Here is a 13,882-nt window from a genome sequence, read left to right as displayed (position 1 = left end):
CTGCGAGGTTTTAAACGGCAGTTTAAGAACGAGTCGCTCCTTTTATTCCCTTATCGGAAAAGGGGTTTATGAAACCAAACAACTTTGATTTTTAATTCATATCCACATTTCCCCTCCTCTTTGAAGGCCTACAAATTGAAAATGTTTGGTGCATCCTACGTGTGGCTGGTACCCGGGTACTTCTCAGCAGATTGGCAGTATGTACCCGCTGAGGAAGTGAGTTGCTCACCTGAAGAGCTGCTGGAGGCCAGTGAAGGTTACGTCACCGTTACGTTCAGTATGTTTAGCATCAACAAAGAGGTTGGCCGGTGTGGAATGGTAAGCCCCTAGTGAAGCCCAGTGCGAATAATAATTATACGAAATTTGACGTCACAGAATAATCGCAAAGAATATTTTGCTGAACTACTGCGCTGTGAAGTCAAAAATACGCTCTGCATTACATTCGCAACGGGGCTTTAAGTTAAACTTAACTAATTAACGGTGATGAAACAATGGCGGGGTTTTGACAATGTACGTTTTATTCGCCTGAGTTTTAAATTAATGTTAAACATCGCGTGAAAGAATAACCTTATTGTCAAGGCGTTTTCGTGGCTTGGTCAGCAGCTTCGTAAAAATGAAAGTCATCGCCCCTCCCCTTGAAAAATAGTCACCACATCGCCCCTCCCCTAGAAAAATAGTCAGCACAACCAAACAATTGTGCTCCCCGCAAAAAAAAAAAAAAAAAAAAAAAAAAAAAAAAAAAAAAGAAGGTCACCATGCGACAAGTGTACCTTATTTTGTTCTGCAGATAATAAAATAACTTGTGTTTGAAACCTTGTTTGTATAGACACCAGCAGAGTTTCGGCGGGCAATGGGGGAACTTCTGGGGAAGAATATTTCAGTGAGTGATCCTGGATTTTCTGCTGTGAGTTATGACGGTGTGTGGGCTCTAGCGTTGGGAATGCACGACGTACAACACGAAATAGCAGGCGGGTTGGCTAATTACACCTACGGTGACGAAACGTATGCTAAGAAGGTCGGCAGGAGTATACTCAACCAGAAATTCGCCGGGATGTCGGTAAGACTTGACAAAGTTATGATGAAGCTAAAATGGGGCACTCGGCCCAGGTTAATGAGCTGTCTGTTACGATCCTTGAGCCCAATTCAATAACCGTTAAACACTCAGTTACTTGAACGATAACTTTTTAAAGGAAATGCTATTTAATATTGCCTATGATTTGTTGGTTTGTCTTTTAATTTTAGATTTGATGTGTTTTCCCTCTTTTGTTTTTCCTAAATATCGGCAAACAAAGGTCCCCAACATCAAGGTTTTAAAAACCATAAATACTTCTGCTGTTGGCGGCGCGCGTCCATGTGACTCCGTACACAAAGTCAAAGCAAAGCAACGTTACCCGCGTTTACATACAGTGCACAGTGTGACGTCATGTGTGGGAGTTTGGGTTTTGAGTGATCAAATACGACACTGGTTTTGTGGAGGGGGTTAGATAGTTTCACGAGGAGTTTTTAGTTAACTGTTTTCAACCTGTGCCGTTTGTGGATGTTTAGAGCTTTTTAGAATCCGCGGAGGCACATTTTTTCCTGCTTTTTGTTTTTTTAAACTTCCTATAATAATGATAATAATACTATTGGCCTGTTATCGTCATAACCATAATCACCATAATCAACATCATCATGTCCTTGGACAAAATAGATGACAAATGATGATGATGATGGCCTCTAGGTTTCAAGTCCGTCATGCATGACGCTCCTGGCGCCCGTACAAGCAAATCATAAATACAAACAAAAGTGCAATGCATCAAGAGTTTCGAAAATTGGCATGTATGAACTAAGGAGGCCCTTAAATGCCAAAGGACAGATTAAAATGTTTATGGGTAAAATTATTTAGTTCTCTCCAAACATAACTTGAAACATATTACTTTGAGGGGACGAAATCGAGTTGTTTCGATCGCACTTTGCTATCATAATTACCAGCAGTGCTTCTTCCATTACAATGCGTACAATGCGTACATTGTGCAGAATTTATCAACAAAAAGCAACGTTGAGCTGTGGTCAAATGATTTGTTGATGATTTGTTTATGTTTTTTCGAAACCACTTCCGGTGGCAGCCTCGGCGTTGAACGGGTGCCGTGCTCGAGCTACCATACTGGGGCCAATTTCATGGCTCTGCTTAACGTAAGCACAGAATCGGCGTTTACGGAAGCAGGGAATTCTGTGCTTACGGCAAGCGTATTTCACGGGTTAGCGGCGAATTTGGGCTTCTGCGCGTGCGTACTTCACGTTACTAGGCATTCTACGCTTACAAGGCTAGCGCAGAAATTCGGCGCTTGCATCTAAGCGGGGAATCGCGATCGTAAGCGCAGAGTTCGGCGGTAAGCAGAGCCATGAAATTGGGCCCTGATCTCTCGTCCGGTTCTATGTCATCGTCTGACTACCTTGCCACATAACACGAGTTGTTGCCAAATTTTAACTACATTCTTCGTCAGAACTTTCCAAGTCTTTTTTGGAGTTACTTTAGGCAAAAATTTTGGTTAAAACCTTGCCGTGTCACGAACAGCCATAGTTCATAAAGGCGACCCCTATACAAAACACGCCATACACTCAAGATACGCTTTCAATCCCTCAAACTCCGATTTCTTTCCCTTGAGGGACGCTTTCACTCCCACAACTATAAGCTATTGGTGAATGCACTACGCTCCCTCGATATTTCGAAGAATAATAAAACAATAATTTGGGGAACAAAATATTTAGCAGAAAACACAATATTTTTTAATGAATTTGTTATGTATTATCATGGTGCACTCGTTTAGTTTTGTATAAGTACACTGCTGTAATGTTCTTGCTTTCGTTAAAATAATTTATCATCGCCTATACGGAAGCAGGTATAGCCTACCATTTAAATGAAGCAAAAGCCTATAGCCAGATTCTTCTGATAAACCTACATTCGGCAGAATAGTATATACCAGAGTAGTTTATATGTGTTTCTTCATGTTTGAAAAGTGAGGTGTCATGAAAAAAGAAATCTTTTAAATACACACACAATTACCAGTTCGGCAAGATATCAACATTGTTGTGTATTTTTGTTTTACCTTTTAGGGTTTCATCCGCTTTAACCCTGCTGGACACATCGTTGGAAACCTACTCATAGAACAAAATATCGGTGAGCTATAAGCGGCACTTTTTTAGTGGTACGGTTAGCCGTATCGATCCACACTAGCTTACTTTGGACAGGTGTGCCACAAGGTTCTTGTATTTCTGCATAGAGGCATTTTGTCCAGAAATGAAAGTGTACTGGAAGAAGTAAAATCAGAACCAGTGGTCTGTATACGTTGTCTGATGGGCACCATACAATGTGGACTACCGCACAGCAAGAGCTTTATTGACTATCGTGGCGCGGCCATTTTGCTTTTTGCCAAGAATCCGAAAACATGAGGCTTGAAAGGAAACAGTATCGTCTGGTCCATGGAACAGGAACTACCTGTCAATGTCAATTTTTGAGCAGGGAACCCTAAAGTTAAAAAGGTTATACTATGATAAAGGTCTTTATGTAGCCAGCAGCATGCTCGTTGACACCTTGCGCTATACCCCATCACACTTAACTCTTTCTCACTACTTTCTGAAAAAATTAGTCTTGCTGCAAGACATTCTTATTCACACTAAGGGTGCGTTCGTTTAGCTTCCCCCTGGGTCGACCCCGGTCTGCCCCGGTACGTTCGAATAGCTTTGACGTCATTCAAGGGGCTCACCCGGGTCAGTGCCCTGCTTGTGGAGTGGTTCACTTTGGTCTGGCCCGAGGTGCATGACGTCACCACGAGAGGGCAAGTGTGATCGTTCGATATAGCTCTTGTCAGAGGCTCACCGGAGTTAGCACCGCGTGGTCGACCCAGGGAAGGTAAAATCAAACGCACCCTGTACATGTATCACTCAATATCATCGCGTTCCCCGCTCGCTCCCTCCCTCCTCGCCGTCCACGCACTATCGTCTTGCACCAAGACAACGTAATGAGAACGAGTTCGGTGTAGAGGTATTTGATATACATGTCCTGCCTGATATGGGATACGTCCAAAAGACCTTCTCCACATGCTTTGCTGAAATAGTAACGACAATACCGTAACCAATGAAGTATCTATTTATTGTACTGTATCCTTTGCTTGTTACATTTGACAGGAGGTAAAGAGGAACTGATTGCAACATATGATACTATTGCACATGAGATCACGTGGTCTGTTTCACCAGATTCACTGTGGTATTACAGCGGTGAGTCAACTTCTGTCAATAATAATAGTAGTAGGCTATAGATTGACAGTCTGAAGTCAAAGTGCATTGTGTCATCTCGTTTTCATTTATTCGATTGGTGTAATCAATCAGAGGTTAGTATACAAACATTGACTGCTTCGAGTTTTATAACACCCCAACAGACTATATATCATCCTCGTACACGTAACGTTCGTACGCGCGTTTCAGATACACAGATGCACAACTGATTGGGTTCGAGGTGGGTAAAAAGACGTGTGGGTACTGCACGCCTTGCGAAGACTAGCACACGGCAAACGATGCACTATAGGCACACGGCCGCCGTTTCTAGTAAAACTAAAACATATCATGTGACGCACTCTAAACCAATGAAAGGGCAGAATATTTGTATGGGGTGTTATAAAGGCAATATCCCAACACGTGTTTTACACGAAATCATAAAATTTGCTGCAGTAGAATAGTTTAGATGATATTGTTTGATTGAATGTGGTTTGATTCAATTCTTTGCTTCATTAATAGGAGGTCAGCCTCCATACGATTCAGACATAAGAGAAACTGTGACTATACTCCAGACAACACCCATCGCTATCATGGTGGTTCTGTCGGTGTTTTCCTGCATGGGTCTTATTCTTGCCTCAGTGTTTCTAGGATTCAACATCTGGAAGCGTAAAAACAAGTGAGTCATGGCGCACAGATTAGGGAGCTTTCGTTTCGGACGACGGATGGTTCTGCGGCGGTAATGATGACATTGCATCATCTGCCCATGCGTCGTCCCTCAACGTGTAGAAGAGTACTTGGGATGAATATGCGTTGTGCTCAAAACTACATACCGTAGCAGGAACATCCGTCGTTGGAAACGACAGCTCCCTTCAGTAAAGCGCCGACTGAAGTGTGGAAATGTGCAATGAACACGTGCCGTGTTAGCAATAAATAATAATAACAATAATATTTAAAATTGTTATTGCGCCCCCTACATACAAAATGATCAGAGGCGCAGAACACTTGTTAAAAAGCACAGAGTGGAAGAAAAAGACAAAGAAAAAATACTGGTCACCAGGCTCAAACAAAAGTATGGGGATACGTCTGTCCCGCCAACAGAGAACTAATTAATTATTATTTTATTACATAGGCCTTTCTCTGCTGGCCTCGGTAGTGTTTTGACCTTTTCAGGAGACAGACGCCTCTAACCCTATCTATGCTAAAATTCTAAACTAACTGGCAAGGTGACCATAGAAGAAGACATTAAAAAGCTAAAAAAGCGGTATTAAAAAGATAGGTTTTTATATTGCATTTAAAAGAGATGAGTTTCTGTTCGCTACGTATGTTAAGCGGTAGCGCATTCCAAAGCTTAAGGGCTGCCACAGAAAAAAACCCTATCACCTGATGCAGTCAACATTTTACCAGAAGGATACTCCTTGCCTGACCTAAGTTTATAAGAATATACTTTCCGGATGGAAACAAGATCCTGTATGTACTTTGGAGAAAGACCATGAAGAGCTTTAAATGTCAACAACAGGATTTTAAAATGAATCCTGTACGAAACGGGCATCCAATGTAGTTGACGAAGTATATAGCAAACAACTATTTCGATACAAGAGTAAGCTCCGTGTAGACAATGATCATTGTTGGTAGGCCTACTATGAAAAAGAACATATTTTGACTGTTGAAATGGCGCCCATGCGTGTTTCATGTTTCCAGACCATCCAGTGCGCCCTGTAATCTTTGGTCATGCGATTAATTTTAAGGTAACGTTAAAGGCAGTGGACACTTGGTAATTGCTCAAAATAATTATTAGCATAAAAACTTTCTTGGTGAAGAGTAATGGGGAGAGGTTGATGGTATAAAACATTGTGAGAAACGGCTCCCTCTGAAGTGCCAGTTTTCGAGAAAGAAGTAATTTTCCACGAATTTGATTTCGAGACCTCAGATTTAGAACTTGGGGTCTCGAAATCAACCATCTAAACGCAACTTCGTGTGACAAAGGTGTTTTTTCTTTCATTATTATCTCGCAAGTTCGAGGACCGATTGAGCTCAAACCTTCACAGGTTTGTTATGTTATGCATATGTTGAGATACACCAACTGTGAAGGCCAGTCTTTGACAATTACCAATAGTGTCCACTGCCTTTAATAACAATATAAGGACTTAAGTTATATAGAGAAGAATTGCTCTTCCACTTCTTTAGATAGTTCTATTTATTTTGTTTATGCAGACAGATAAAGATGTCGAGCCCTAAACTGAACAATTTGATTGCTTGTGGTATGATGGTTGCGTACGTGTGTGTCATACTCATTGGAATTGATGGAGGTATGGTGGATAAGGAATCGCTCGTTATTGTCTGCAGGGTAAGTTAATCACGTAGAATACCAAGCCGCATTTCATTATGGTATCGTTCAAGTTCAATTTTGCGCTGATTTGAAAAGTGTATGCCTACGTAAGATGGCGTGCACATTTTAAATTATTTGTTAATTTCCGTCGAGTGCGAGTAGCAGACACATATATGAAGTCAGCACGATCGAGCTCATAAAAGCAGCTGGCGCTACTTTTGACTTTCTACAGGCCGCGGGATTTTCGAACGGCATTTTGGTGTATGCTTAATACACAAACAATAACGTATAAACAAGTTACTAAACTGTATCTACGATGTTTGCTCAGTCATTAAAAGGTTATAACTTGTTTAAGAAAAGTGCGAAAGAGCCACACTTTAACTGCCATCAGTTTGACCAATAAACACTTCTGCGATTTAAAACAATCTCCTGTGTACGAAAAATTTACCCGGTTCGAGCCTGACTAATTGCTGGGTTGAGCTGAAATGGAATATTTTGAAACTTCCTACCGAAGTTTTTGAAGTTTTACAGATGAAGCGCTTCTTATGAACGGGCCATATAACCTTTTAAAAGTTCTACACTTGCGTGTTTCTTTCTCAAACACTGGATATTTTGCAGTAGTTGACGACTTACGACAAAAACACTAACCGGGAGGTTTGAGTGTAAAGATCACAAACAATGGTTTATAATTTGATTTCAGTCATTAGTTTCCAACTTTCTAAGTTCTGGCCACAGCCACCGAAGGCCCTCTTGTTTATATCTGTTTGTTTCATTTCGAATCCGTTAATCTTGGGCACTCTTAGTCTTGAATGAAATCATGCTTTTGTCGCAGGCTCGTTCATGGCTGATCGCTTTGGCATTTACCTTTGCCTTTGGGGGAATGTTCACCAAGATGTGGCGAGTATACAGCATCGTCATCACAAACAAAACTAAAAAGAAGGTAAATATTATGTCAATCTAGACAGTATTATGCCTAACCTTTAAGTTCCTTTGAGGGGTTAAAGACTTTGAAAATGCAAGTTTCATCGTACGGTGTTGGCATGCCTAACATATAAAAGCAATGCATTTGCACGCAATCGGTTGTCCATTAAAGTACCCTGCCCCTTTTATTTAAAACTTACAGGCCATGGTTTTTAAACTATGTTTACCTGTAAAAATGTTAACAAAAGGGGTTTGTTTAGGAAAAGGGGTTTGTTTAGGAAACAGGCAAACGGAAACTTCGTCAGAAATCCCCACCCCCGAAAAATTGTGCAGTCCCTGTGCCACCCTCCCTTACCTTAACTGTTACCCTACGGTGGCACAGCGCAACATTGCGACGGCACAAAATGGATACTGCTTAAGATCCAACTAATAAGGTAGTAATGGAATTCCATATCCGGGCTGTACTTGTCTATAACACACGTTCTCCCATCCAAATGACACGGCAAAGACTAAAAGACAAATACTATAGTTAAATTTTCAAAACTAAATGAGGAGTATTTCTTACCTGTTCTTAATGATTAATATTTACTCTCTTTAGAATTGATTCCTTCTTGTCTCTTTCAAATCGACTAGGTGATAAGGGACCGTTCTCTATTTGCAATAATATGCGTGATGTTACTTGTGGATGTTGCAATCCTCCTACCTTGGTTGATAATTGATCCAATAAACGCCAAGGAAGAAAGACTCGCACTTCTTCAGGTTCGTACTTTCAAGACTTTAAATCAAGGTCAAATGTTCTCCAAACATTCCGTTTTTTTAATGTTTACTTTAAATCATCAACTTGTTGTTAACTGAATTATATTAAGGACGTATTTTGTTTGGGACGCATTTTATTTGTTTTCAGATTTGGTATGTTCAAATAGTCTGTTTTAAGCAGCCGACTTAGATTAATCCCCCTATCTCGAGTATGAACGAGTAACCTGTTCTTAATTAGGATGGGTTTAATGCGTCCTAACGTCTTCGAATACGGGACAGAATTCTTCCTACAGTTTTGTGAAATCGACGAATGTGCACATACTCGTAAATGTTCCTCTCTCTGTATTCCTTATAAGGATTTACAGTAGGCCTACCATTTATTTATTATTTAATGAACCATTGGCTTTGCAGAAGTGTTTTTATTTTTTTTTTTTATTTTTACTATTATCTTTTTTTGAAAAACGATCGTCAGTTTTTGCCAACTGTCTGAAGCTGTAAGCAACAATTCAAAAAGATATAGTTCTCCAAAAGATGAACCAAAAATGTCAACACTTCCACCACAAATCAACATCCCCTTTCAGAGTTCTGTACATTCCTCAGTCCACCCAAACCAGATAATGAATTCCAATGGTCCATCCTGTACTATACGTGTCCAGTGACCATCAGTCAGTGTTAATATACAAGATGTATTTATTATTTTGTTACTATTTGCTTTCCCTGCTGTATCTTCAAATCAGACCGTCTGGTTTGTCGACTATAGTATACACTATATCCAACTCAATCCGCCTTGAATCCCGAAACAATTTCTATTAAGAATTTGCTGTCATTTCATTCTGATGAATTCTGATTCTTTTTTATACAAACTAATAAAATGTTTCTATCACTTTGATCTTATTTTTGTATTGTCTTATTGCATCAGACAGCTGAAGATATTTCACACCGGCAGATACGAGAGATGTTAAACATCGTATGTACATCGGAAAACAACACCATATGGATTATGGCTATGCTTATCTACAAAGCATTTGTGGTCGTCTTCGGGGCTTTCCTCTCTTGGTCAACAAGGTATAACAGTATTTCAGCACCTTACTTTTTGTTTTGTGATGTGTATCCATCTCCTTGGGTGTAACACTTGTGTCCTTAAGCAAGACACTTAACCATTGGTTCGTCCTTCGGATGGGACGTAAAGCAGTTGGTCCCGTGTGCTGGGTAATGCATGTAAAAGAACAAAGTGCAATTATCGAAAAGAGAAGGGGTTCGCCCGGTGTTCATGGCTGTGGCTGCTGTATGCACCGTATCACCCTGATGTAAACTCTAAAGGTGCTACATAATTGGGTCCCAGAATTCATCACTGCAATAATCTTTATGAAAGTTTGTATATTATACTCAGCGCCTTGAGTACCTTGTTTGGTAGATACGTGCGCTATGTAAGACGTCGTTAGCTTATTGTCTCGCTGAACCTTTTCAAACGACACGTGCAATTTGTGTTTTAAACCGAGGACACAACCACTTGGCTAAAATAACCGTGATTATTGTAATGAAACTGTTTTGTCAGTTGGCTTTCTCAAAGTTCCTTCCAACCTTGTGATTTTCACAAATGGGTTTATTTTACGGATTACAATAAGTGAGCAGAAAAACAACGAGGAAACACGCAGTTTTGTATTCAAGAATTATTTGCCTGTCATGTACGTGGTTCAAATGTTTATTTTGGTCAATCCTTTCCCATTCGCTTTTATTTCCTTCGTCTTTTGCCTTTGTTTGCTTCGTGACCCTATAATAGTCAACTTTATGTTATTGTTACCACGTTTGTTTTGCTTATTTAAAGTGGCAACCATTCTGAAGATGAATGTTTTCATTTCATATTTTAAACAAAACGCCGAGAGACTAACATTTTCAATTTATAAAGACTTGCACCAACGTTATTATATAAATTTACGTACAACTTATCAATAAAACATTTTGCAATTACTGACCTTGTGGATTGGAATATTCTTCACTACAACATTTAAAGCATATTATGTTTCTCTTAGATCCACACAGTTTCTGAAACTGAGTGTTGGTGAAAGTCGCCCCATTTGTCCATTCAAGTTGGTTAGGTCGTGGAATCCGAGTGAGGCACCTCTTTCGTACTATATACCTCAGACAGTTTCGCTATTTCTATTGGGTGGAGAGCGCGTCACGTGGGGGTGTTTAAACGGTTCAAAATAATGACCAGATAGAGCTGTTTATGACTGGTTGTTTTAGGATACGTTTGTGCGGGTTAACCCATAACCTCGTTCCCATGGGTGATCGATCTCGCCGTGCAATCTTAGCCCATGAATACGAGGATGCATAGGCCTACTACGCACACGAATGCATATCTGAAAACTGTCTCAGTCATAGAAATGCAACACACGTACAGAGCTCAAGGCCGTCGGAAAACGGATAAGTTTTACGGAGTTCCTTACTTTATAATTACGCCTTTTAACCAAAAACAAAAAACCTTCGGCTCAGGCCTTTATCGCACGACCATGGCCCTGCCGGTTTTAAACGGCAGTTTAAGTGTCCTTCAACCCTAACTGCGAATCGTGTGTAAATCTCGTTTGATAGTGCCCCTCGATCCTTTACCTCTGCTTCCTTCGTCCCATGATGCCAAATGTCCGTATATAGGATCACGTGCACCAAACCGCACATGAAGATCCGACTGCAGCTCGTAAAAAAAACCTTCAACATCCTCTCAGTATTGCAACGAAGTTAAAGACACTGGATACCTTTGGTAATTGTCAAAGACCGGTCTTCTCACTTGGTGTATCTCAACATATGCATAAAATAACAAACCTGTGAACATTTGAACCCAATTGGTCGTCAAAGTTGCGAAAATGGAAGAAAAAACACCCTTGTAACACGTACGAAGTTGTGTGCTTTTAGATGCTTAATTTAGAGACCTCACGCGCGAGGTCTCAAAATCAGTAAAAGTTTTATACCATCAACAGCTCTCCATTGCTCATTGTTTTTATGCTAACATTTATTTGAGTAATTACCAATAGTGTCCAGTGCCTTTGGCAGGCGTACGTTGTGGCTTTTTAAAATGTAAATCCTAATAGATCCTGCTGTTCTAGTGACATCATGACGTTTCGTTGTGGGGTATTGTGGGGAAAGACCATGGTTCACAGTTTGTAATAAGGGAATCAGTTTGTGGTGAAGAGTTTTTCAACTAGTGGTTTAAACCTGCCGAGGCCTGGTTCTTGATAACTTTACACAGACGAACAAGAACCAGGCCTCGGCGGGTTTAAACCACTAGTTGAAAACCGATTCAACACACTTGGATTCCCATTCATATATACCTTTTTTTGGTCAAAAAACATCAAAACTTTTTGGTCAAAAAGAAAAATAAATGCAAAAATAATAATTGTTCAATGATTTCTTTCAACACAACACCCCCCCCCCCTCCAGCTATGAAATGGTAAGGCCCCCGGGCAAACAACTCCTTATACGGAGATTATTGTGTGCGTCGCGCGTATCGCGTGATGTGACCCATTTGTCCCGGCCGTTGCTCTCGACCAATAGAAATGAAGAAACTGTCTTATAGGCACAGGTGCAAGCTCGCGTGTCACGCCCATGTTTCAACACTTTTTACTGCTTTATATCATCCGTTCAAACACCCCCACGTGATGCCCTCTCGACCAATCAGAACGGATAAACTGTCTTAGGTATTTATGAATTTGTCTTCATATACTTTTCGATTGTAGGAACATTAAAATGGAAGGATTGAACGACAGTTATTACGTTGGGTTGTCTATCTACAACACCGTCATATGCTGTGTGGTTGTAGTCCCATTATCCTTCCTCAGTGTGGCATCGGTAGGCGTGACCTTTGCCCTCGTTTCTGGCTTCCTCCTGCTGTGCATAACGACATCTCTATGCATGATCTTCATTCCAAAGGTACATGTTGCTTACAACCAATTACAGATACTTAACAAATATTACAATTCAAACATATATATTGAGCCCCTAAAGGGAAAGGTATACAATACTGACAATATTTCGTTCCTTGAATATATATATATCTTCATTACCTCGAAATATAATGTCATTACCTGGAAATAATATTTCGTTCCCTCAAAATCATTTCGTGGGAACGAAGGTGTATGCCGGCACGGAGTCACTGATGCGCAAAGAGAATATCTTGGATATTAAAAACATTATTTTAGTGTATCTTTTCAGAGTTTTCTTACAAACATATCAGGTTGGTTCACTGACTTTCCAGATTGAGCGACACGATTAAAGCCATTGGACACTTTCGGTACAGAACAAAAAATGAAAGTTCACAGATTTACAAATAATTTACAGGGTTTACAGAAGGATGGTGAAAGACTTCTCTTGAAATATTATTCCAAGAAATGCTTTACTTTTTGAGAAACAATATAAATTCTCGTTATCGAGAATTACGGATGTTTTTTAAACACGTCATGACACGGCGAAACGTGCAGAAACAAGGGTGCGTTTTCCCGTTATTTTCTCCCGTCTCCGATGACCGATTGAGCTTAAATTTTCACAGGTTTCTTATTTTATACATAATTTGTCATACACGAATTGTGGGCCTTGGACAATACTATTTACCGAGTTTCCAATGGCTTTAATACAACGCTCAACAGAATGGCTGACAATCCTTTTATTACCAAGAATGCCTTTATCTCTTGACACCTTAAATTGTTCTACAGTTGCATTATTTTGTACGCCGCAAACTTAACTGAACAAACCATTCCCCCAACTCTGCTATTCTCACTCTAACTTGAGACTACAATACTTGAATTTAAATATAAAGAAATAAATCTGACCCCAACAAATAGCAGCAAAAATTAAAACAATACGTACTTAAAGAGTCATGTCACGTAGTGTCCCCTGATATGTTTTATAAACATGGGTAATTGTTTTACAGTGCCGTGATTAAGCTGCTAGGAAATTACATAGAACTGTTGTTATTATTATTATCATTATTATATTTGAATATTTTTTCTGCAGGTAATTGCCGTCTATCGCAAAAACCAGGTCTCAGAAAACACCTTTACGGGGATAAAACTTGGTTCTGTGATTCCAAAACCTACGGCCATTGGTAGAGAGATACCTACAACAAGTGCACAAGTTGTATCTGGTTGTGCAGCAGACCCAACACCATCTGACTGAACTCCGTAAACATTCGAGTCTGACACAAACAGACAAGCTTCTTCTTTGTTTTAATTCTCATTTAATGTACATTTCAAATATCACAATGTGGAAAGACCCACTACTATTGTAGTCTTGGTTCAAGACTCTCCTGGATTTGTCACAAGAGGGCGCGCTATCACCCCGACGCGCTACCAACCACGAACCGCCATCACCCAGAGAACCGCCATCACAGGAGTAATAGCAGATATCGGGGCTCTAAGCTAGGCACATGAAACACGGAGGCACGTCACTAAATCAAAGTCCTCTCTCGAAACACCATATAGAGTCTACAATGTCATAGATAGTTGAATCTCTGACAATTAGATGTAATTTCCTAACAATTCAAGAAAGTGCACAATCACATCTCAAGGGATCACTTAGTAGCAAGGCCAAACAACACATGTATCAAGAGACCCGCACATAAGCAACCAAGCACATGCCAGA

The 13,882-nt window shown here is 40.2% G+C and overlaps 1 protein-coding gene across 1 annotated transcript; it reads left to right on the top strand.

Annotated features, from left to right (window-relative positions):
* Positions 1-141: 141 nt before the first annotated feature.
* LOC139943481 (gamma-aminobutyric acid type B receptor subunit 2-like) lies at positions 142-13,417 on the top strand. The gene is made up of 11 exons (XM_071940292.1): positions 142-318; positions 827-1,057; positions 3,094-3,157; positions 4,165-4,254; positions 4,771-4,927; positions 6,463-6,595; positions 7,410-7,517; positions 8,132-8,257; positions 9,174-9,319; positions 11,983-12,175; positions 13,256-13,417. Exons 1-11 carry the CDS (start codon positions 142-144, stop codon positions 13,415-13,417), a joined length of 1,587 nt encoding a protein of 528 aa, XP_071796393.1.
* Positions 13,418-13,882: the final 465 nt, after the last annotated feature.

The sequence above is a fragment of the Asterias amurensis genome, chromosome 10, assembly GCF_032118995.1.
Source record: "Asterias amurensis chromosome 10, ASM3211899v1".
In the NCBI taxonomy this organism is placed as follows: Eukaryota; Metazoa; Echinodermata; class Asteroidea; order Forcipulatida; family Asteriidae; genus Asterias; species Asterias amurensis.
This window is presented reverse-complemented; position numbering and strand designations above follow the sequence as displayed.